Source organism: Callorhinchus milii, unplaced genomic scaffold, assembly GCF_018977255.1.
Source record: "Callorhinchus milii isolate IMCB2004 unplaced genomic scaffold, IMCB_Cmil_1.0 Scaffold2, whole genome shotgun sequence".
Taxonomy (NCBI): Eukaryota; Metazoa; Chordata; class Chondrichthyes; order Chimaeriformes; family Callorhinchidae; genus Callorhinchus; species Callorhinchus milii.
This window is the reverse complement of record NW_024704743.1, coordinates 120354709-120375993: the sequence shown is the minus strand read 5'-3', so window position 1 is coordinate 120375993 and position 21285 is coordinate 120354709. Positions and strand designations below refer to the sequence as shown.

General features: G+C 40.0%; 2 protein-coding genes across 2 annotated transcripts; one reads left to right on the top strand and one right to left on the bottom strand.

Moving 5' to 3' along the window:
• Positions 1-1372: 1372 nt before the first annotated feature.
• On the bottom strand, positions 1373-1716 carry rida (reactive intermediate imine deaminase A homolog; the record flags this gene model as incomplete). The annotated part of the gene is given in 2 exon segments (NM_001292730.1): positions 1373-1710; positions 1712-1716. Coding segments are annotated over 2 exon segments (81 nt in total), but the record flags the coding sequence as incomplete, so codon positions are not given.
• A 2045-nt stretch (positions 1717-3761) lies between these two features.
• Positions 3762-19876, top strand: pop1 (POP1 homolog, ribonuclease P/MRP subunit; the record flags this gene model as incomplete). The annotated part of the gene is made up of 13 exons (XM_042332027.1): positions 3762-3944; positions 4785-5033; positions 6466-6553; positions 7772-7959; positions 8689-8936; positions 9040-9133; positions 9276-9387; positions 10273-10392; positions 14378-14493; positions 14703-14894; positions 15359-15513; positions 17101-17439; positions 18688-19876. Coding segments are annotated over 13 exons (2736 nt in total), but the record flags the coding sequence as incomplete, so codon positions are not given.
• Between the last annotated feature and the right edge of the window lie 1409 nt (positions 19877-21285).

Genomic DNA, 21285 nt, shown 5'->3' with positions numbered 1-21285 from the left:
CAATGGTTTTCACCAAGATTTTCCCTTGAATACCTAAAGCATTGTCATGATAGAAACAAATAATCCATAAACTCGGATTTTATAAATTGAGGGACCAACGACAATGAAAATAATGGGACGTTATGTTTTCACTACTTGTCCAGCTAGGACCACTCTACCCATTAGGGCTTTGGCTTGCAGGGTTAACAGGAGCTGAGTGGGAGGATTCCCTGCCCCGCGTGACTGGTCTGCCCTTCCAAGTCCTGCCGATGAGGGTGTGTTTGAGTCCTGACTAGGTGGATGGTAGGTACCAAGAACTCCCTGTAAGCTTCCCGGTGGGCAACATAGCTCAGCATGAAATGGGTGACGTTATATCTGATAATTATGGAATACGACTAATGCATCCTGATATGAGCATGCGGATTTTATTATGTAAAAGGGGAAAAATATGCAACATTTTACTGTCACTGCATTAGCAATGAACCTCCTTGGTAATTAACATTTGTATTCTGATTTACGGGAGATGTAAATACTGGTGGATTTGAAATATACAACGGCTTTCAAGAATACCCTTCCTTTGTGTAGTTTGTTCCTTCTTTAGATGCAGTTCACTGAGATTTCTCCAGAATGCACAGGGATTTCATTTTGTTTTGAGGGAGAAAAAAAACATTTACACATATAAAAATTAACATTATTCTGTACTGTTCGGTTTGAATGAATTTCTTGCTGCAAAATAGAAGCACACAGCAACAAAACAAATGTGTCTGCATTCAGTAGCCCCCATGAGGTATAGACGTGACGTCATATAAATCCGACCTACTATCCCCCCACATACCTGCCCATACCCTCCGTTCCTCTGGCTCCGGTCTGCTCCACATCCCCCGCCCCAACCACCCTACCATCGGCGGCCGGGCTTTCAGCACTAAGCTCTGGACTCCATCCCCCAATGCCTTCACTGCTTCCTCCCTTTCCTCCTTCAAGGCCGGTCTCAAGACCTTTCTCTTCAACCGTGCCTTCAGCTCCCCTCTCGACTCTCTACCCCCTCTTCGCTCCCTCCCTTCCCCCCCCTGACCATTTCCCCCTCCTCGCTCCCTCCCTTCCCTCCCCCTGACCATTTCCCCCCTGCTCGGGTCCTGACCCAACTGAACAGCGCCTTGGGACGTCCTCCCGACGTGAAAGGCGCTCTATAAATGGAATCTTGTTGTTGTTGTTCTCTGTTCAAACACTCAAGTGCTAATTCGCAAGTAAGTCTCCTCATCAATGTTTGATGTACACCTGCCTTCAGTGTGGTGGGAGGACCTTCACAGGACATCTTGTGACACGTCAGCCACCTGGATGTTCTCTACTCTCTCCAATGCCTCAATACCCTTGTATCTGAACATCAGTTGTATTTGGAAAAAAAACTTTTATTGTGAGGTGCATGGCACAGGCAGTTACACACTGACAACAATGGCTCTTGTTACAGTAGACCGAGGAAGCAATCAATCCAGCAGAGGACAATGATGATTCTATCTCCTAATTGATCTGGAATCGCAGTTTTTGAATTCAAAATAATTAATCGTCACTTAGAAGATAGAGGAAAGTAAAACCAACAATGGTGTAGTGTAATCTTAGTCACTGGCTTCTCATCATCACCAACAGCGTCCAACACCAATTTATAGCTTATTGTCCATGGGGCTATCAACAATAGGTCCCAGAACAGCCACCGCTTCGATCTCCACTCGACCGCCCTGGCAACAAATGTGAAAGTTCAGTCAATTATTCAGATGGGCCCAGGTGTTTCTGTGCTTTAATGTGTCTTTAAACAGTTCAGTATTTTTATAATCTGGGTTTCAGCCTGGCTCAGTTGGGAGAACTCTTCCCCTCGGAGTCAGGAAGGTTGTGGGTTCAAGCTCCATGTTGCATGGCAAATGTATCCAAAAGATCAGTGTTACTTTGCCTCATGGTAATTTAATTTTTTTTAACTTAAAACAAATCAGTCACTCAATCTACATCTGTTTATGGGACACTGCTGTGCGCAATTGGCTGCCGCGTTTCGTCCACAAAATATACAGTCAATTCATTTTAGTCTATTCTGTGAAATGCTTTGCAAAGATTTTATTATTATTATAAATACACTCATCGCTACGGTCTATAAATGATGGTAGAGTTATCACTGCTATACGGTGACATCCAAGTCATTTGTTTTTGTCAATGAAACAGATGACGTTCTGTCTCAGTGGCTTACCTCGTTGGCGATGTTCAACTGCTAGGGGAGCACTACTTTGTCGGGGAGGGGGTCATAATCTTTGCATTTGTTATTGCTCCTTTTCACTTCCGAAGGACGTCTCAAAGTGCTTCACAGGATGTACAGTAAAGTGCAGTGACTGTTTATTTTGAGGGTGAAACGTGGCAGCCAGTTGTGCACAGCAATGTCCCACAAACAGCCATGGAGTAAGTGACCAGTTTTATTGGTTGCATCGCTTAAGGAATAAATGAAGGTTTGAGGGTGTGGTGCATCTGCATTTGGGTGTTGAAAAATATATATATGTGTTTTCAATATATATATATCTTTAGTTGCCTTCATTCCACATCTAATAATAAATCCACGTTTCGCCCACAAAATATACAGTCAATTCACTTTACAATATATTCTGTGAAGCGCTTTGAGATGTCTTGAAAACGTGATTGTGGAGTCCTGTAGCTCAGTGGTTAGAGCACTCGCTTTGCAAGTGAGAGACCTGAGTTCAATTCCAGGCAGAGGGCGAAACCTTGGGCAAGTTTCCTTACTCCACACAGAGCTTAATAATATGCTCAAATTTGTTGCTGTGTTTACCCTCAAAATATACAGTCACTACACTTCACAGTAAACAGTGTGAAGCATTTTGAGATGTCATTCTGACATGAAAAGCACTGTATCAAATGCAATGATTATTTTATTTAGTTTTGTTTCCAGTGAGAGATATCTACCAAATATCCTTTCTGTACAGCTGCAATGAACTGTGAAAGTTTTTGCCAGGCTTTTACAACTGTTTTGCTGACTTCATTCTAAGATGCTCAAATATACTTATCTCCAAACTACTTTTCAAGTCATTTGTGTGCAAAATATATTTTAATAAACATCCTCTCTGTAAGAATATTCTTCTATGATGATTTGACGTAGTTGCAATCTTAATTTAGGTAAAGCATTTTTGAAATGTTTACAACCTCCTGAATACAGGGTAAATCAGAATTTCATCCTTGAAACTTGAGCGTTACCAGTATGCAATATATCAGCAGAACACAGAGCGCTTGTAGAACAGTAATGCTAGAGAATAAATACAACATTTATGTTCCTCTTTTGATGTTGCATTCGGTAATGTGCATAACATTTCATTGCTTTCTTTCCTTTGAATTTTTCTCACTTCCTGTAAAATTCAGGTGGTGTGAAAAACATTTTAATGGGAACACTCCTTTTGTGTTCATGCAGTTCTGCACAGGCAAAGTAATATTGTTGATGAAAAACTAGAAAATATAAGAGAAAATGTCATCCCTCTCCCATAGAGACTTGATTGACAATATGAGGCTGGGTAAACTTTTTTTCCTTTAAGAGCAGATACGATTAAGGGATGATTTGATGAGGTAATTTAAAAAAATGGTATTATCACCCAAAGTATTGCCCAGTTAAAAAAGAGTGCAAAGACAGAAAGTTGATAGCAGGAAAGCAAGGTAGAAAATTGAAAAATATTTCGAAAGAATAATTTTAAAAATATTTTGCTGGTAAGTATAAGTCCAACTTCATTTCTTAACGTTTACAATTTTAAATTACAGCGACAGGATTTGCTTATGCCCGTGCTGCAGAAATCAGTGTCATGTTAAAAGCAGTCGCTCACAAATCCTCCAGTTCTCAGTTTCTGCAGTCCCTGCCATCGCAGATGCGGAGAAGAGCCATGAGTCAAAAGATCAAACGTCTCCCACGAAGGCTTCGAGAATTTGCCAAGAAGGAGGTAAAGCTGTTGGAAATAAAATGATCGTTTTTTTTGATCAACTGGGTGTCTGACATATGTGGAATCCCAATACCAAACGTAAGAGTATTCAGCCCAGACTCGAGTTCTACATATGTATGTAACCTATTTATAGAAATGTCCTTGTTTCTGGATTAGAATGCCACACTCTTCCTGGAGAGATGTATCCACCTTGTGTAATTCCAGAGAGTATTAGGTGCAGGGTGGCAAAGGGAAATACTAGGGGATACTATGTGTGCTGGGATACTTCTGGAGTTTATTCAGCTAAATTAGCATGCAATTTTGAGAGAAATGCTTGGCAGCCTTCCTACTGCTTGTCAAGCTAGAATCACTCACTCTGTTATAGGCTTTGATTTGCAGGGTTAACAAGAGCTGAGTGGGAAATCTAGGCCTTGGCGTGGCAGATCATAGTTTAAACTGACACTTCAATGCAATACTAGGGGGGAATGCTGTATTGTTGGAGGTGCTGCCCTTCAGTTGAGACCAAGTTGCTGCCACTTTTAGTTTCAGAGAATTTGTTAATGGCTGATATAGAAGTAAAACACATTAGGATTGTAGTGGCAAGTTGTCCCAAACAATTATCTTCCATTTTGTTCTTTGGCAGACATTGCTGTTGGAAATTAGCTGTGTTCTAAATAACATTAACCTCATTTATAATTAATTCATTCTGTAAAGTGCTTTGAGACATTTCTTTTACATGAAATATGCTAAATAAATGATTTTAGTTGAGGATAGAATAGAGAACATAACAAAAAAGTTGAAAAATGTTTTTGGAAAAAGCCTTGGCTGAACACCTGAGTGAGCAAACTTATTTTTCTGCAGGTCGAAAAGGTTGCTCATCTGAGAAAGGAACAATCAAAAAGCAAATCTCGCAAGGCTCGCCGGAGACATGCCAACTTAATGCAGGAATTTAACCGAAGGCAAAGAAAGAACATTTGGCTAGAGACTCACATATGGCATGCAAAAAGATTCCATGTGGTGAAGAAATGGGGATACTGTCTAGGCGATAAACCGACTGCTAAAAGTTACAGAGCTTGTTACCGTGCTATGATAAAACAGTGCCTTCTGCAGGTAAGCATAGACTACATTCCCTAAAACAGAACAGGGTTGCATCGCTTAAGGAATAAATGAAGGTTTGAGGGTGTGGTGCATCTGCATTTGGGTGTTGAAAAATATATATATGTGTTTTCAATATATATATATCTTTAGTTGCCTTCATTCCACATCTAATAATAAATCCTTGCATTTGGTATAGCACTTTTCACGTCTTCTAGACGTCTCAAAGCGCTTCACAGAATATGCTGTAAAGTGAATTGACCCTATATTTGTGGGCGAAAAGCGACAGCCAATTGCGCACAGCAGTGTCCCACAAACAGTCGTGGATTGAAAATGACCAATTTATTATTGTTTTTTGTTTTTGGAGATATTAAGTTTTGGAATAAGGAAACTTGCCCAAAGTTTCGCCCTGCCTGGGATTGAACCCAGGTGTCTCGCTTGCAAGGCGAGTGCTCTAATCACTGAGCTACAGGACTCCACACATATCCACACATATCTGTTACTTTATAAAATTCTTTAACTTTCCCCTACTTCCTGGATTTCAACATATTATTATTTATTATTATTATTATCCACCCCTTCCCCCTCCAAAACTTTTCACAGGTGAGGAGAAGGATTACATCAAAGCAAAGGTTCCCTCCACTGTTGTACTAGTTTCTGACAGTATGTGATTTACAACTGTTCAGCCTCTTCACTGAATAGTTTTGATAATTCAAATATTGTGCACTATGAAGTATTACTTTTTTGCTTCCTTGTACTAATGGGATATATCTAACAGTTGTGTTGTATCAGCACAATGGACTCAAAGTGCAATTATTTTGTCCTGGAATAACAGGTAGCAGTGGGTGTTTTAAGCTCCTACAGCTTTTTAAATTTGGAACAATTAGTGTAGGTGGTTTTAAATTTGGAAGCATTATTATAGATGGTGTTTACAGTGAACTCAATACATGAACACACCATTTTGTGATGGGTTTATGAAGAACAGCCTTGTTCAGCTCAATCTTTAAATTTATATACATACGACAAACTGCATTTGCAACTTGTTTCCTGTCATTTTCTCCATTCTATTTGGTTGTCTGAGACTCACTCAAATTATTAACCCTTATTTCAAAATTTGTCAGATAGTATAATCAAACCCACTGAAAAGAATTCTGTTCATAATCACAAGGCAAACAGAGGGCTATTTTTTTTTACCAGTACATTGTCAAACACTAAGCTTTGTAAAAAAAAACATTGTTCTGGTAAATAATTTAGCAATTCTTGTTCAGTATTGTTTTAGTCTTTTTATGCAATCTCTGTACACTTAATCTTAGCAACATGAAAGTCGTTGCTCTAGGAAATAATTTAAACAGAAATCTGATCGACTTAGTTTTCAATTGTTATTGTAATTTGGAATGCATTATTTTCATTGTAATCTTAAAAGTATTTTTGTGCGTTTCATTCTTAGGATTTGTCTTACTACTGCTGTTTGGAGCTGATGGGGACAGAGGCTGAACTCCTGAAGGCACTTATGCTTTTGACTAGCAGAGAAGCAGGTTTGTTATTATTAAAAGAAAATCAAGAACCGTGTCTAATTTTCAGTAAACCCTAAAAAGCTATATTAAAAAAAAGCTATAAAGTGTCTACTTCTGTAAGCTATAAAAATACAACATCTTGAAATTTTTCTTGTTGGGTTTCTTTTCTCACTTCCCTTCGGAAAGGTTTATTTGGTTTGTCATATTGAGAGAAATAATTATATAAATCAGGGTAATGTCGTATGATTAGAACTCTGATGGCATATGTAAAGAATTTTCTAATAACCATGAATTAATATAGTTTCTGTATGAATTTCTATTACCCACCATCAAATACTCAATCCAAAACTTGACTTAGGGTCACATATCAGCCTGGCTCAGTTGGTACTACTATCGCCTCTGAGTGAGAAGGTTGTGGGTTCAAGGACCAGGTCTGGGACTTGAGCTCATAGTCTAGGCTACCACTCCAGTGTAGTGCTGAGGAGGTGCTACATTGTTGGAAGTGCTGTCAACAACAACAATTTGCATTTATATTAGAACCCTTCACTCTGGGTAGTGTCCCAAAGCACTTATCTTTCGTATAATACTTTAAACCTAAGTCCTGGCTGCCTGTTCAGATGGACAGTGAAGATCCCTATTGATGGCACTGTTTGAAAAGAGAAGCGAGTTTCTCCCCGTGTCTTAGCCAACTAACCAACAGATAACATTGGATATTCACTTCATGGCCATTTGTGGTTGTTATGTTTTCCTACAAAATGCACAATCATCGCACTTCACAGTAAATCCTTTGAGATGTCTTACCATAAAAGGTACAATATCAAATGTAAGTACAGTATTACTATTTCATTCAAATTCCAGCTCGTCGGACTGGATCTCCCCCCAATTAGTCCGACTAGCCAGGGTATAAGTGTATTCTTTTGTGATGAGTACATTTCTGGTTCTCATTTAAATATCAATGTTTTTGCCTTAATAATCTGTTTTTAAAATGTTCTTATAATAGTAATAAAGGCATATGCTCATCAATTGTTTTTGAAAATGGTGAAATAGCCAAGACTTTGTGTCTAGTTCTCCGTTGTACTTAAAATATGTTTGTGGCAAATTTATTGCCGTTAAAGAGTGATGAGCTGTCGATTTCTGTGGAACTGCCCACAAATCCATACAGTCACACCACTTTACAGTATATTCCGTAAACTGTAAAAAGGCGCTATGCTAAATGCAAGAACTATTATGTTATTGCAGGTACAACGTTTGCCGCTGTGGCTTGCCTATCTGGGAAATGTCAAGGTTCATTGGTCCTTTACAAAGCAAACCAGTATCCAAAACAGCCATTGGGTCCAATCACATTCCTATGGAGACCTGTCACACAGTGTGAAGGCCAATCTGGAAACCGACAGCTCTGGATCTGGACTCATCCAGCCCTTAAAATGGTAACTGGCTTTTACTTTACACAACGCATGCTCAGCTTGGACTTTGTATTGTTTATTAACAGGATGATTTTAACAAATGACAGCAAATTACAAAAAAAGCTCATAGAAACACAACAATTGAATTATTATTGCAATAATGAGTGGAACATCTAATTTAGCCTGATTCCTCTAAACCCACAAGTATACAGATACAAAACATACCCACATGCAGTGTAATAACAAGTACAAATTTGCATTGTATTTTTAATCTTTATTGTAAATTTGATTGACTTCATCTACTGGGCAACAGTATTTTCAGTTTTCAATATTGGTCATTTAGCATCGAAACCAGTCTCCGCATTAAATTTTATCTGCCATGTGTCTGCCCATTTCACCAGTCTGTCTATGTCCACTTGCAGTCTTCTATCCTCGTCGCCATTTACTACTTTTCCTATTCAATTGTGTGCTTTTCCATAATCTTGTAAAACACATCAATTCACCTTTCTTTGCTTCCTCTCTCAAAATCCTCTGAAAATTATTTCATTTGGGCCTTGTGTTTGGTTAACATCCTGCTCAAATCTTACCTGCTCAGTGCTCAACATTATACTTGTCAACCACATAAAGACTTGTGCTGTATATGAAACGCCTTGCATGATGATCAGTGCCTCACTAGCCAGCTACATTTGTACCTGAGTATAACTGCGGACAATTGACAGTAATATTTATAGTCGTGTTCTTTTTTTCTTTCAGGATGTATTAACCGAACTTCAATTGGCCTGTCAGTGTTTGGATATCCCTGTGCCTGAACCAGTTTCTAGTGAACGTAAAGCTGAAGTAGAGGTAGCAGCAAAGGATCCAGAGATAGTTGGCTTGAAAAGAAAACGTGAAGATAAAGCTGGAGATGGAGCTGTGCCTGAGAAAATAATTTTAGGTGACGGAACGAGAGATCCATCGAAACCAGTCTCTTGGAGATCATTAACTACTGGCATTGTAATACAGTGAGTAAAAATTTAACTTTAAAAAGAAATATTTTGGTGGATAAACAAATTATTATGCACAACTACTGTATTTTAATTCCAAACTGCGGGGTCTTTACTTTAGGGATCTAACGATGGAAATATTAAGGTATCGTCTGATTGGCCCTCTGTCCCACTGTGTGTTATTTGAAGCATTACAAGCCGCCGCTGTTGCAAATGTGAGTCTTTGCTTTGAGTCGTTTTGTTTTGTGACGTACGGACACATTGTTAGAATTTATACATGCAGTTATATTACTAGCAAAAAGAAACATTTCCCTTTTGTTCACTCATATGTATACATTTCTTCTTAAATCTAACTAGGCATCTGAAGAAACAGAAGAAATTAGGGCAAAGTACTGGTCGGAGTATTGCAGGAACCCTGAAAATGTAGCTCTTCATGGTCGTCAGGGAGCTATTCTTCCATTACTGCCTGGTAGGTGCTAAGCAATATAAATCTGGATAATAATCCTTGCATTTGATATAGCGCCTTATCATGTGAATGAGACATCTGAAAGCGCTTCAAAGAATATATTGTAAAGAGAATTGATTGTATTTTATGGGTAAAGGTGGCAGTCATTTGTTCACAGCAGTGTCCCACAAAGAATCGTGGATTGAGTCACTACATTTTTTTTGAGGGATTATTACCCCCAGAAAATGATCCTCCAAGTCACTAACAACCGGACAGAAGTAAATGTTTAAAATTTCATCCACCTGATTCAGAATCAATACCGAGTCTGTGAATTTGCATTATTTATTGTGAAATATAATTCCACTTGGCTTTTCAATGGTCTATGTCCTTCCTTGCACTAATATTTGACCCCCCAAATATATGGTCAATTCACTTTACAGTATATTCTGTGAAGCGCTTTGAGGAGTCTCGAAGACGTGATAAGGCGCTATATTAAATGGAAGGATTATTATTTATTTGTTATTATATTAACATCTTAAAATAAATGAGTTGGAATCTGAACTAAACACACAATGTTCGAGTTGTTGGGCTGCAGTTTAATATGTGTCACACTGCCTCAGTTGGTAGCACTCTCGCCTTGGTGAGTCAGAAGGTTGCAGGTTTGAAGCCCAACATTGGGTCTGGTAACTCATCTAGTGCGGTGCTGCATATTGGAGGTTCCATCCATCAGATGAGATATTAAAATGAAGTTTCAACTGTGTGTCCAGGTATGATTCTTATCCGCTGACTGATTTTGACTTACTGATGGATTACCTTTTCCATTACTACTGTATAGGTGAATAGCAGTGAAATGTGCTAAACTATAAAAATGTATCTAGGTGCTAACCTTCAATTTTTTTTATTTTCAAGGTATTAGTTCACCAGCAGAAATCCCAGCAGGCACTGTGCTTGGGCTTACAGTAGGTGATCCTCGTCTAAAGTTGCCTCAAAACAAAACTACAGCCAGACCAGATCCTTCACAGTCTGAAGGTAGTATTTCCCTCATCGTCTAGTCTTGAGCTGTAATATGAAAGATTCTGGTGCTTTGAACCGATGGTAACTTGTTCTATTCACTCCCTGGTACCTCCCTACCTCTCCAGCCTCCTCACTCCCTTGTCCACCATCCAGCACCTCCGCTCGAGTGGCACCAGCCTCCTGCTAGTCCCGAGCACCCTCCGCTTCAGGAATGTAGAAATATTTCAACAGATCATGTTAGAATTTCAATATTTGCTGTCTTCCCCTGTTCAAAATCACAGTAATCCTGAGTACATTATTTAGCAATTATTTCTAAACAAAATGCGTATTAATAATTGTAGTATTAATAATAATAATCCTTGCATTTGATGTAGAACCTTATCACGCCTTTGAAACGTCTCAAAGGATATACCGTAAAGGAATTAATTGTATTTTTGTGGGTAAAATATTCCCTTTTTTAAAATTAATTTTTATATTATTTGTAATATACGCCTCCATTTCATCTCAGCAAATGGTTTCTCTTTCCGCTCTCACTCAGTCACCTGCAGGGTACCCCAGGGCTCCATCCTTGGCCCTCTACTTTTCCTAATCTATATGCTCCCTCTGGACGATGTCATCCCCAGACACAGGGTAAACTTCCACACGTATGAGGATGACACACAAATCTACTTTCCCTCCTTCAGTACCAACTCCAGGTCCGCTGATGTTCTATCAGCTTTTCTGGCAGACATCAAGGCCTGGATGAGTGTAAACTTCCTGCAGCTGAATGGACAAAACGGAAGCCATACTCCTTGGCTCCCATCCACATCTTCACTCCTGTGGATCTAAACTCCTCAACCTCCCTGGGCTCTCCCTCAGACTCACAAACCTGTGTGCAATCTACACGTCAGGTTCGACACCCAGCTGTCCTTCCTCCCCCACATCTGTTCCCTGACCAAGACCCCCTTCTTCCACGTCTGCCACATTGCCCACCTCTGACCGTACCTTACCTCAAATGCAGCCGAAACCCTCGTGCATGTATTTTGTCATCTCCCGCTTGGATTACTCCAACGCACTCGTCGCCGGTCTCCCCAGCTCCATCATTCAAAAGATTCAGCTCATTCAGAACTCTGCCGCTCGCATGTTCCCTTTGAAGGATATGAAGTGGTCTAGAAGATAAATAGGGCATTGCAATGTGGCACAGAATTGAACAGGTTCAGTATAACACTGCATATAGTTCTCCACATTGCCATCTGGTGGCCTCAGTGGCTCCTGCCAGAGGCAAGTATTTCTCGCTGTTGGTTGAGAATTACATGGTTGTATTGTCCTTGGGTGCTTTCCATGTACCTTATACATGAAGACAGGTCACTTTATAATATGTGGAAGATGACTCTGTGCCTGATGATTGATACGTCAAATATAAGTCAGTTCCTTCAGAAGGGAGAGTGTAGGGGAGGCAATATATGTTTTTTAAATTGCATAATATACCAGTTGTATATAGGTCTTGTATGTTGAGCAGCAAAAGTTGAGGCAAGTCTTGCTCATGAGCCAGTTATAGTGGCACTAATAATGCTTTAAATTCATAGACCTAGTGTGTCTGCTTGCAACCAATTGTATACTCTTTTATCTCTCCTTTCCTAACCTTCCACACCACAGCCATACACAGCATATTTTAGATATTGTACTCATTATACAGGCTGTTGTGACATTGATAGGTTGAAGGGTGATATAGCAGAGCTGGTAGCGATGGAAAACCATGTTTTTAATGGCTGATTTCATGACAAAATATATTTCCAGCATAGGCAGCATTGCTGAAGTGCATTACAGCGCTGTATTAGATTATGTGAACGGTTATTCTGCTATTTCTGTTTAGAGCTGTAGTTGATTTATGTCATACAGATTTTACTAAAAGCAAATATTCAGGCACAATATGGTCTTGTGCTCAGTGAGAGCCTCTGCTTATACATGCAGATGATCCAGGTTTGAATCCTGGCGAGGCCAACTGGTGCTCAATGATATTTGCAACAAAGCAGGTGTTAGCTTTATGGAGATTGTCTTGTTGTATAGCTCTAAACAGATAGTAGAAATGTTCATGTGTCTCAGCTTATTGCTTGTAGCTAATGCTCTGTTTAATACCAAGCACTAATTTTCAGGCAGGGCAGAAATATATTGCCACATCAACTAGTATTCTAATTATGGTATTTTAGCCTTCCCATAAGTCCTTTAGCTCAATAAAAATTACTGTACAAAACATTTATATTAAAAGCCAGCAAAGTGCCCAAAGATGAACCCCAAATTCAAGACATTGGAGGCTTTTTCTGTTATTTTTCCACATAGAAAACTGGTTCTGATTGGAAAGTGAAATAGGAACCTTTTCATGTGAGCATATCTGTAGTGAGCAAAACTGGTATTCAGTGAAAACATGCTTTTTTATGCTTTTTGGGGGTCAGCTGACACACGTAGAAATCCAGCACAACACTTAAGCGTATCAAAACCCAGAGTGAGAGTTTCATATACAGTAAACTCCTGATAACTCGTCACTCCAAGGGAAAAGGACTTAGTAATGAGCTATCCAGAATGTTGAGTTAGGCATATGTATAAATACATAAACAAATGCAGCCAAGATATTGATAACATGATGACTTAAGTGATATTGACAAGTTAAACTAGGGTCAAGTTATCAGAAGTTTACTGCAGTCATTAACCCAAAGTTCATCAACTTCAGATACATTCAAGTTAGTTTTTCAAACTTTCTGTAGCAGTAAGCTCTCAAGGTAAGACCCCTTAAAATCCCTTGAGGCATGCTGTATAAATAAAAATATCAAAGAAAAAAATAAAATGTAAATGGGTTGAAAGATCAACTTTTGTTAAAATATGAGAGTAAGAAAAACTCCACTAACCTTCTGTTAGCTTTAGCAAATTATTGTCAATTGTGTGAAAATTAACCTATTGTGCAATTATTAATAATGTATTTCACATTTTAGGACTCAGTTTCACTGAATGAAGCCGCACAACATCCAGACTTTCGACTTGAATTGAATCACGTTTTGCTTCAGAGAGTTGAACCAATGTCTGGATTTGATTTTTGCTGAAAATTATTTATATTAAAAAAAACTGCAATCACATTGAAATAATTTGGACAAATTCATAGTTTCTTTCAAACTGAAAAACTGCCTCCACTCATTCTCTTATTGCTTTCAATTACAGCATTTAATGGCTTAAAAATCTATTTTCCTTTTTTCTTTTAAAAAAATCAAGGTATTGGGGAATAAATTGCCTGACTGGTTTGAATAAAGAATTGTAAAATCCCAAACAGGTGGATTTGATCAAAGCAGCTGTTAGGAAATGGTATGTTGCTTTATTAGAATTCAGATTTGCAATCCAGGGAGAAATGCTACTTATATTTGCATTGGTCGCATTGGGACATTCTTCCTGCGTGAAAAGCACAATATAAATATCATTTGTTGTTGTTTAGGAAGGAGTGTTACTATGAAGATGATGCTCTGGCGACCTATTTATTATAGTTTTTTGTCACTCATCATCAACAACAACAACTTGCATTTATATAGTATCCTTTACATGGGTAGCTTCTTGGAGCGCTTAATAGTGGCGTGGCTTGACACTGAGTTGGAAAAGGAGTGGAGGTGACCGAAGGCCCAGTCAATGGGGAAAGTCTTCAAGTATGATATGAAGATGGGCAAAGGGGGCAAGGCGGAGTGAAGGAGTTGCAACGATTTGGGGCATAGCTGATAGCACAGCCACCATTTGTGGAGCGGAGGTAACAAGGGATGTACGGAAGACCCAAGCCAGCTGAGCAGAGGTGGTGGGTAGAGAAGTGAGGGTGAACAGATCGGAGAGATAGAGAGGTGCCAGGTAGGGAGGTGCGTGAAGAGATTTGAGAGAGTGAGGATCTTGTAGTACAGTATATTGGTACAAGTACAAGAGTTTTAGGAGCAGCTTAAATATCCTGCATTATAATTGGTGCATATTTCTTGTGTAATATGCTTCTCTTACGTTACAGCTGTGGAACAAATAAGGGAACTGTGTTTGAAAGGAGTTGGTCCAGAATGTGCTCAGAGTCTCCTCTGGGACCACGATATCCGCAGTGGTGTTACTCAAACTAAAATCTCTGAACAGGTAAAAATAAACTAAAGCAATTGTATTAGAAATGTTTTTCTGGAATTTTCTCCTCCTTCCCAATCCCTCTCCTTGAAGAATATGCATTTGCTTAGACTTGGGCATTGCATAGGTTTGAAACTATGACCTTCTGACTCAAAGGCAAGAGTGCCACTGAGTGAGCCTGGCTGATGAGTATTGCCGATAACATTTTGTACGTTGCATTCCAGGAGCTGAACCGGTTGCGAAGCAAACTCCTGGTGCCTGGAACTCAGCTGGATCTGGGACCACAAGAATCCAAGATTCCTCTCCTCTTAGTGCAGCAGCCAGGGAAGCTTGCTGGAGATGAGCTCCCAGGCTGGGGCAGCGGTTGGGATATCTTGATTCCCAAAGGATGGGGGATGGCCTTCTGGATTCCTTTGGTAAACTATTAATATATGCAGTACGGTCTAACTTAAAAATCTACATGTTTTCATCCATCTAGTCTCAATCTCTTAATGAATTCACAATTCTAGTTGAATCACATAGTAATTTACAGATGGTCATTGATTGCAAATAATGATGTGAATGTTTTTTTTACTGTTCTACATTCTAGAGGAATGCATTCCATTGCTGTTAAATTCTACAACCAACCAAACTGCGTTTAATGTTTACGCAAACTATGATTAGGACAAACTCCTTTTAAAGCTTCGCTCTAATGTGTAATTTTGTTACATTGTTAAATGGAAATAATTTGCAAGAAATATTTTATTACTATTGTTAAAGGATGTTTAAAATTGCATTTTATAAGCGAGAGAACTGAATGTACTGTACTTCAATTTTGTTGGAACATTTTGACCCTGGCAGAATTTCATCACAATTTCCTGCTGACTTTTTTTGTTATCAGATCTACAGAGGTGCCCGAGTAGGAGGTTTGCAGGAAGGAATCAAACACTCTCAGTCCAAGGGAACGCCACACTTCCCAGATGATTTTCCTGACTGCCCAGCAAGCATCCACTACAGTAAAGAATGTGAGAAGGAGAAAATAGCCAAATATAAGAGGTAAACAAGCGGAAAAGTCTCCATTTCATACAGCAATTTAAACACTTCATTGCCATCATAATAATAATCCTTGCATTTGATATAGCACCTTATCACATCTCTGAGACATCTCAAAGCGCTTCACAGAACATACTGTAAAGTGAATTGACTATCTTTTGTGGTGAAATGCAGCAGTTAATTACGCATAGTAGTGGCCCACAAACAAAGTGGTCGATTGAGTGACCAAATTATTATTCAAAAAAAATTTGTCTTTTATTTCACCTTGCCTGGGAATCAAACCTGGGCCCTCTCGCTTGCGAGGAGAGTGCTCTAACCAATGCTCTAACCTTGCTGCAGGACTCCACAATTTAAAGTCACATTTGTGAATCTTATACATATTACATTGTGTGAAGTCTCCGTTACATTCAACATGCGACTACCCAGGCCTGTCTTTGTAGGGTGGGGTCAATCTTCCAGTTTGACCCTGAATTCTTAAGCATTCTGCTGCCCCAATTGACTCAGCGGGTAGCCGTGTGTTCCTTCTGCAGTTAAGATATGTATTTAAGGCTTACTTTGAAGCTTTAATATCATTTTTTTAAGAACACTAACTTATAAAGCATCTTATTTACCTCTGTAAGATGCCTGCTATGATATATTTTTGTCAAGGTTAAATGGTCTTTTCACAGCTCATCCCTATTGTCACAGGGGGGGTGAGCTTTGATATTCTGGCTCACACTGCCTTTAGGTCTTGGTGGCCTTATTCCGTCACATCAACCAGGATTGTATGTAATATTCCAGGTGTATCCTAATCAAAGCACTGTGCAGCTTGAGATTGATTTCTGAGTTCAATTGACTTATGATGCTTTACATGATTTTGACATGGTGAGCAAAAAATCAGTTAACATCCTTCAGTCTCTTTCAGCTTCCCCCTTAGGCATGTTATGTCTTATCCATTGAGAACTTGTGCCTCCTATTTTTATTTCCCAGTCTCACTCTCAAATTCTCTTTGTGAAATTGATGAGAACAGGAATGTGAAAGTTCGTTGCAGTGGGAGGGGGTGGTTCAAAATACGACATTAAAGTTCAGACTAGCGTTTTATAGCTGCTGAAAAAATATTGGGATTATACTTTTACGTTCCTTTGAATACAGTTCCTGATAAGTGGTGGCTCCAAGGTAAAAGGACTCAGTGATGTTCACTGGAGTGGTTAGTCAGGCAGATATATAAATACATAAAGAAATGCGTCTGGGATCTCGACAGCATGATTATTTAAGTGGTAGTGTCAAGTGAAGCCATTTATCAGGGCTTTACTATAATATATAGAGATAGCTCTGCTTATTTTTAATTTTGGGTTGTCTCCCTATCTGTAGTATCAGGCCAAGCAAGTTTTTTTTATATTTTGGAAGGAATTATTACCCCTGGAAAAGCAATTTGCCAATCGACAAACAATCAGGTAAACAGAGGCGTATGAAGTAAGGAAAGTTGGCCAACGTTTCGCCCTGCTTGGGAATTGAACCCTGGTCCTCTTGCTTGCGAGGCGAGCGCTCTAACCAACAGGCCACAGGACTCCACGTGTAGATTGATGGTAACATAGCCAACTTTCTCTGCAGATACCCACCAGCTAAAAGGCCCAATTATGTCCTCTTTGGCACCATGGCTCCATTCCGATGCCCTTGGCAGCTGCTTGTGGAGGAATGGGAAATGCGGAGCGAAGATCACGATGTCAAACCACAGAAACAGGGACTTGAAGTTCAGGCCTTGGAGTTTCTTGGAAAACAGGAAGAGGAGCTGACAGAGAAAGTGTCAATGGAAGAAAATCCTTCAGAGGTGGCGAAGATGATGGACATTGATTCTGAAAACATTACTGATGTGACATCAAAGTCAGAAAGTGAAAATGTTCAAATTGCGAGCAACACAGAACTTGAAAGTGGTCACTTTTATGTAATCAGGTCTGCCTATGACTTATTTTGTATAATGATTTAATAATCCTTGTATTTGATATAATAATAATAATAATCTTTGCATTTGATATAGCACTTTTTACATCTTTTAGACGTCTCAAAGCGCTTCATAGAATATGCTGTAAAGTGAATTGACTGTATATTTGTGGGCGAAGTAGCCAATTGCACACAGCAGTGTCCCACAAACAGTTGTGGATTGAAAATGACAAATTTATTGTTGTTTTGTTTTTTGGAGGGATTATTATTAGGTGTGTGGAGTAAGGAAACTCGCCCTCTGCCTGAAATTGAACTCGGGTCTCTCGCTTGCAAAGCGAGTGCTCTAACCACTGAGCTACAGGACTCCACTTATAGAACCTCAACCTTCATGTTTCTGGTTTAAAAACTGGTTAGGTTAGATATCTCTGAACAACAAGTTTGTCCTGCAAGTCTTGTTTAGTACATCAACATCAATAAGACTGCACATTCCCTCAGTGGAACGTGAAGCACACCACCATGCTATGAGCACAGTAAATCTGCATAAATAATCCAACAATAGCAATAATACTAATACTAATAGTAATAGCACCTGATCATGTGGTTGAGACGTTTCAAAGCGTTCCACAGAATATATTGTAAAGTGGATTGATCGTGTATTTTGTGGGCAAAATGCGGCAGCCAATTGTGCACAAACAGTCGTGGATTGAGTGACCACAAGTTTTTTTGAGGGATTGTTATCCCCGGAAAGCGTTCCACCAATTGACTAATAACAGGTTCCTACTTACTGCTAGGTAAACAGAGGCGTGGGGAGTAAGAAAACTTGTCTTAATTTAAAAAAAAAATTATCATTGATTTTACGATTGACAGATACATTTGTATAGTGCCTTTTACATCGGGAGGATATCCCAAGGCGGTGGCCAGTCTGGGATTTGTATCCCATGTTAATGACGCTTTGTGCACAAGGATATAGCTGTAGCTTGGAACTCCATCCTGGAGTCTCTTTGCTTTGCCCTCCATCCCTGTCTCTCTGCCTTCAAAACCCACCTTAAGACTTATATTATGGGCTGCTGTTTTGCTACCTTTTTTCCCCTCATCCCTCCTATGAAGCACTTTTGAGTAAATTGTTGTTGAGACGTCTAGAAGATGTGAAAAAGTGCTATATCAAATGCAAGGATTATTATTATTCAGTACTTAACCATTAATTTATCTTGATCACTTGAGAGTTGGCTCCTTTTGAAAGTGAACTTGCTTGTTTTGCAGGAATAGGAAGCTGCGGAGGCAGGTGTCTGCTTGGTGTCGACCTACATCCAGCCGAAATCAGCGGACTCATCGTCTGTGTAGGAGTTCAGCCTATGTGGAGATGACTCAAGACGCCGTGAAGTCCATCAACTTATCTCACCCTCGATTGCTGATCTGGATCAGAGTGTCTCTACTGAAAAAAGGCAGCCCCGTCACCAATGCCACCATTTGTATTCCTTCAGAAGAGGATCTCAAACTTCAGATCTCGGACCCTCATTTTTGTGGTCCCCAGGAGCCAAAGCACAGCGATCCCTTCAAACAGAGATGCAAAAGGCTAAAGAAGAAACAGAAAATGAATCCAAAAAACGTGGAAAGTGCCGCTGGAAATTTGGAGACCAAATCAGATTCTGACTCCGGACCCCATTTAATTCAAGGATTATGGCCTGAACCATTGCAAAATCTGACCTCACATTGTTCCAGACTTATTATTGGATTTGTTACTCAAGGCGATTTTTCATTGGCTGTAGGTTGTGGAGAAGCTTTGGGGTATGTCAGCTTGACAGGACTGTTGCATATGGTGTTCAACCAACCAGCGAACAAGCGAGGTCTAGTGTTAGTAAGAAACCCAGCTTCCCTGCAGTATCGATTAGCTAAAATAAATATTGAGGAATGAACAAGCTAGATTCCAGTGTGGGCTGATTAGGTTAGCAAGATGCTTTTGGTGCCATGTATCTTTGAGCTTCTTCGAGAGGCAGGACAGAGTGCCAGAGACAGCATGTGTTACAATCAGAGCTTGTGACCAGGATAGAAATATTTACAAACGTTGTACAGCACGGACACAGGCCACTCGACCCAACCAGTCCGTGCTGGTGTTTATTCTCCACATGAGTCTCCATTTGTTCCTTACTCCCTCCCATACCCTTCTATTCCCCTCTCCCTCATGTGGAGGTCTAACTTCCTTTTAATATGGGTGCAGGAACCTGGATATAGTGTTAGCTTAGCTAGCCAAAATTATCTTGGTCTGAAGATTGTTTTGAGCTGACTCACAATAAATTGCTGTTTACATGAATGCAATATGAATTCCAAGAAAAATTATGTTTGTGATGAGTAAGTCCATATGCTTATAAATTGAGCAGAAAAATGATCTCTTTGCTTGGTACTGTTCTAACCAATTATTAAGATTAAAATAAACTTGCTGAGAATGAAGCAATATCTTTTTGGTGCATATTTTTGTTCTTCACCATTGGCGGGTGGGCCTTCTGCCACTCTGCCCCCACCCTCTGGAACTCCATCCCGCAGTCCCTCCGCCTCGCCCCCTCCCTTGCCTCCTTCAAGGCTCATCTCAAGACCCTCCTCTTCGACCGTACTTTCGATCACCCTGCTTCCCACCACCCTCCCAAACCCGACCCCCAGCTCAGGTCCGAAACTCTTGACTGTCCAGCGCCTTGGGACCTCCTTCTGATGTGAAAGGTGCTATACAAATGTAATTTTGTTGTTGTTCTGCAGTTTCTTTCATTTTATTCCTCTCCAGTTCTAATTGGAAATGCTGTAGTCTGTCTGATTAGTTTCTAGTCTGCCCTACCATCTTCACCAGACAACCCCAGTTCTGTAATCCTCACAGTCGTCTTCAAATCCTTTCAAGCCCTGGCACCTCCCTACCCACCTCTCCCACTTGCTTACTCCCCAACCAACTACACATTATTTCTGCTTGACTGACTCCAGCCTCCTGCTTATCTCTCGTGCCTTCTGTCCAATTACCAATGGTTGCGCTTTCAGCCATTAAGCCCGAAACTCTGAAACACTCCCTCAAACCCTCCACTTTGCTCCATCTTCAGGTCAGGCCCAAAGACCTTCCTCTTCGACCGTGCCTATGGTCACTTCCCTCCGGCTCAGCATCGTGCAAAGTGCTCTGGCACATTACCCTGCTTGAGGGGAGCTTTATCAATGAAAGTTGTTATTAGTTTGACACCGGTAATTAATTCCACAAACTGAGTTGCAGTGGGTTGAATCACCATTTAAAAATAGATTGGTGAAACATGAAAGAAGGTAATTCCAGTTACCTTGAAAACTGCCCTGTGTCCTCACTGTCATGTTTATCACCAGAAGACGTGGAAGGATGGCAAACAATGGGTTCAGGCCATTTATTATTATTTATTTACAAAAGGTTTCAATCCCAATTGAAATAACAAAGCGGGACATTTTTAGCCATTTCAGATATTTAGCTGGAAGATACGTGGGAGAAGTTCAGTTCGGGATTTAAAAATTATATGTGAATCCCACTGATAAAACTACCCCTCTCTTTCATTTCCCTTTGCTCCCTCCCCTCCCTTTCACTTCCCTTCCCACGGATCAATCAGATATCAGCAAGTTCTACAATTATTCATCTTGCAGATGTTTACAGGCCCTGTTTGTTCTGTTCAGGCTTGAAAAAATTACAACAAATATAACAACAACTGGCATTTATATAGCGCCACTCACACAGGGTAGCATCCCAGAGTGCTTGACAGTGGGAGCATGACCCCGAGCCGGGGGAGGGGGAGGTGACCGTAGGCACGGTCGAATAGGAAGGTCTTCAGACTTGAACTAAGGATGGGAAATGAAGGAAGGTGGAGGGATAGA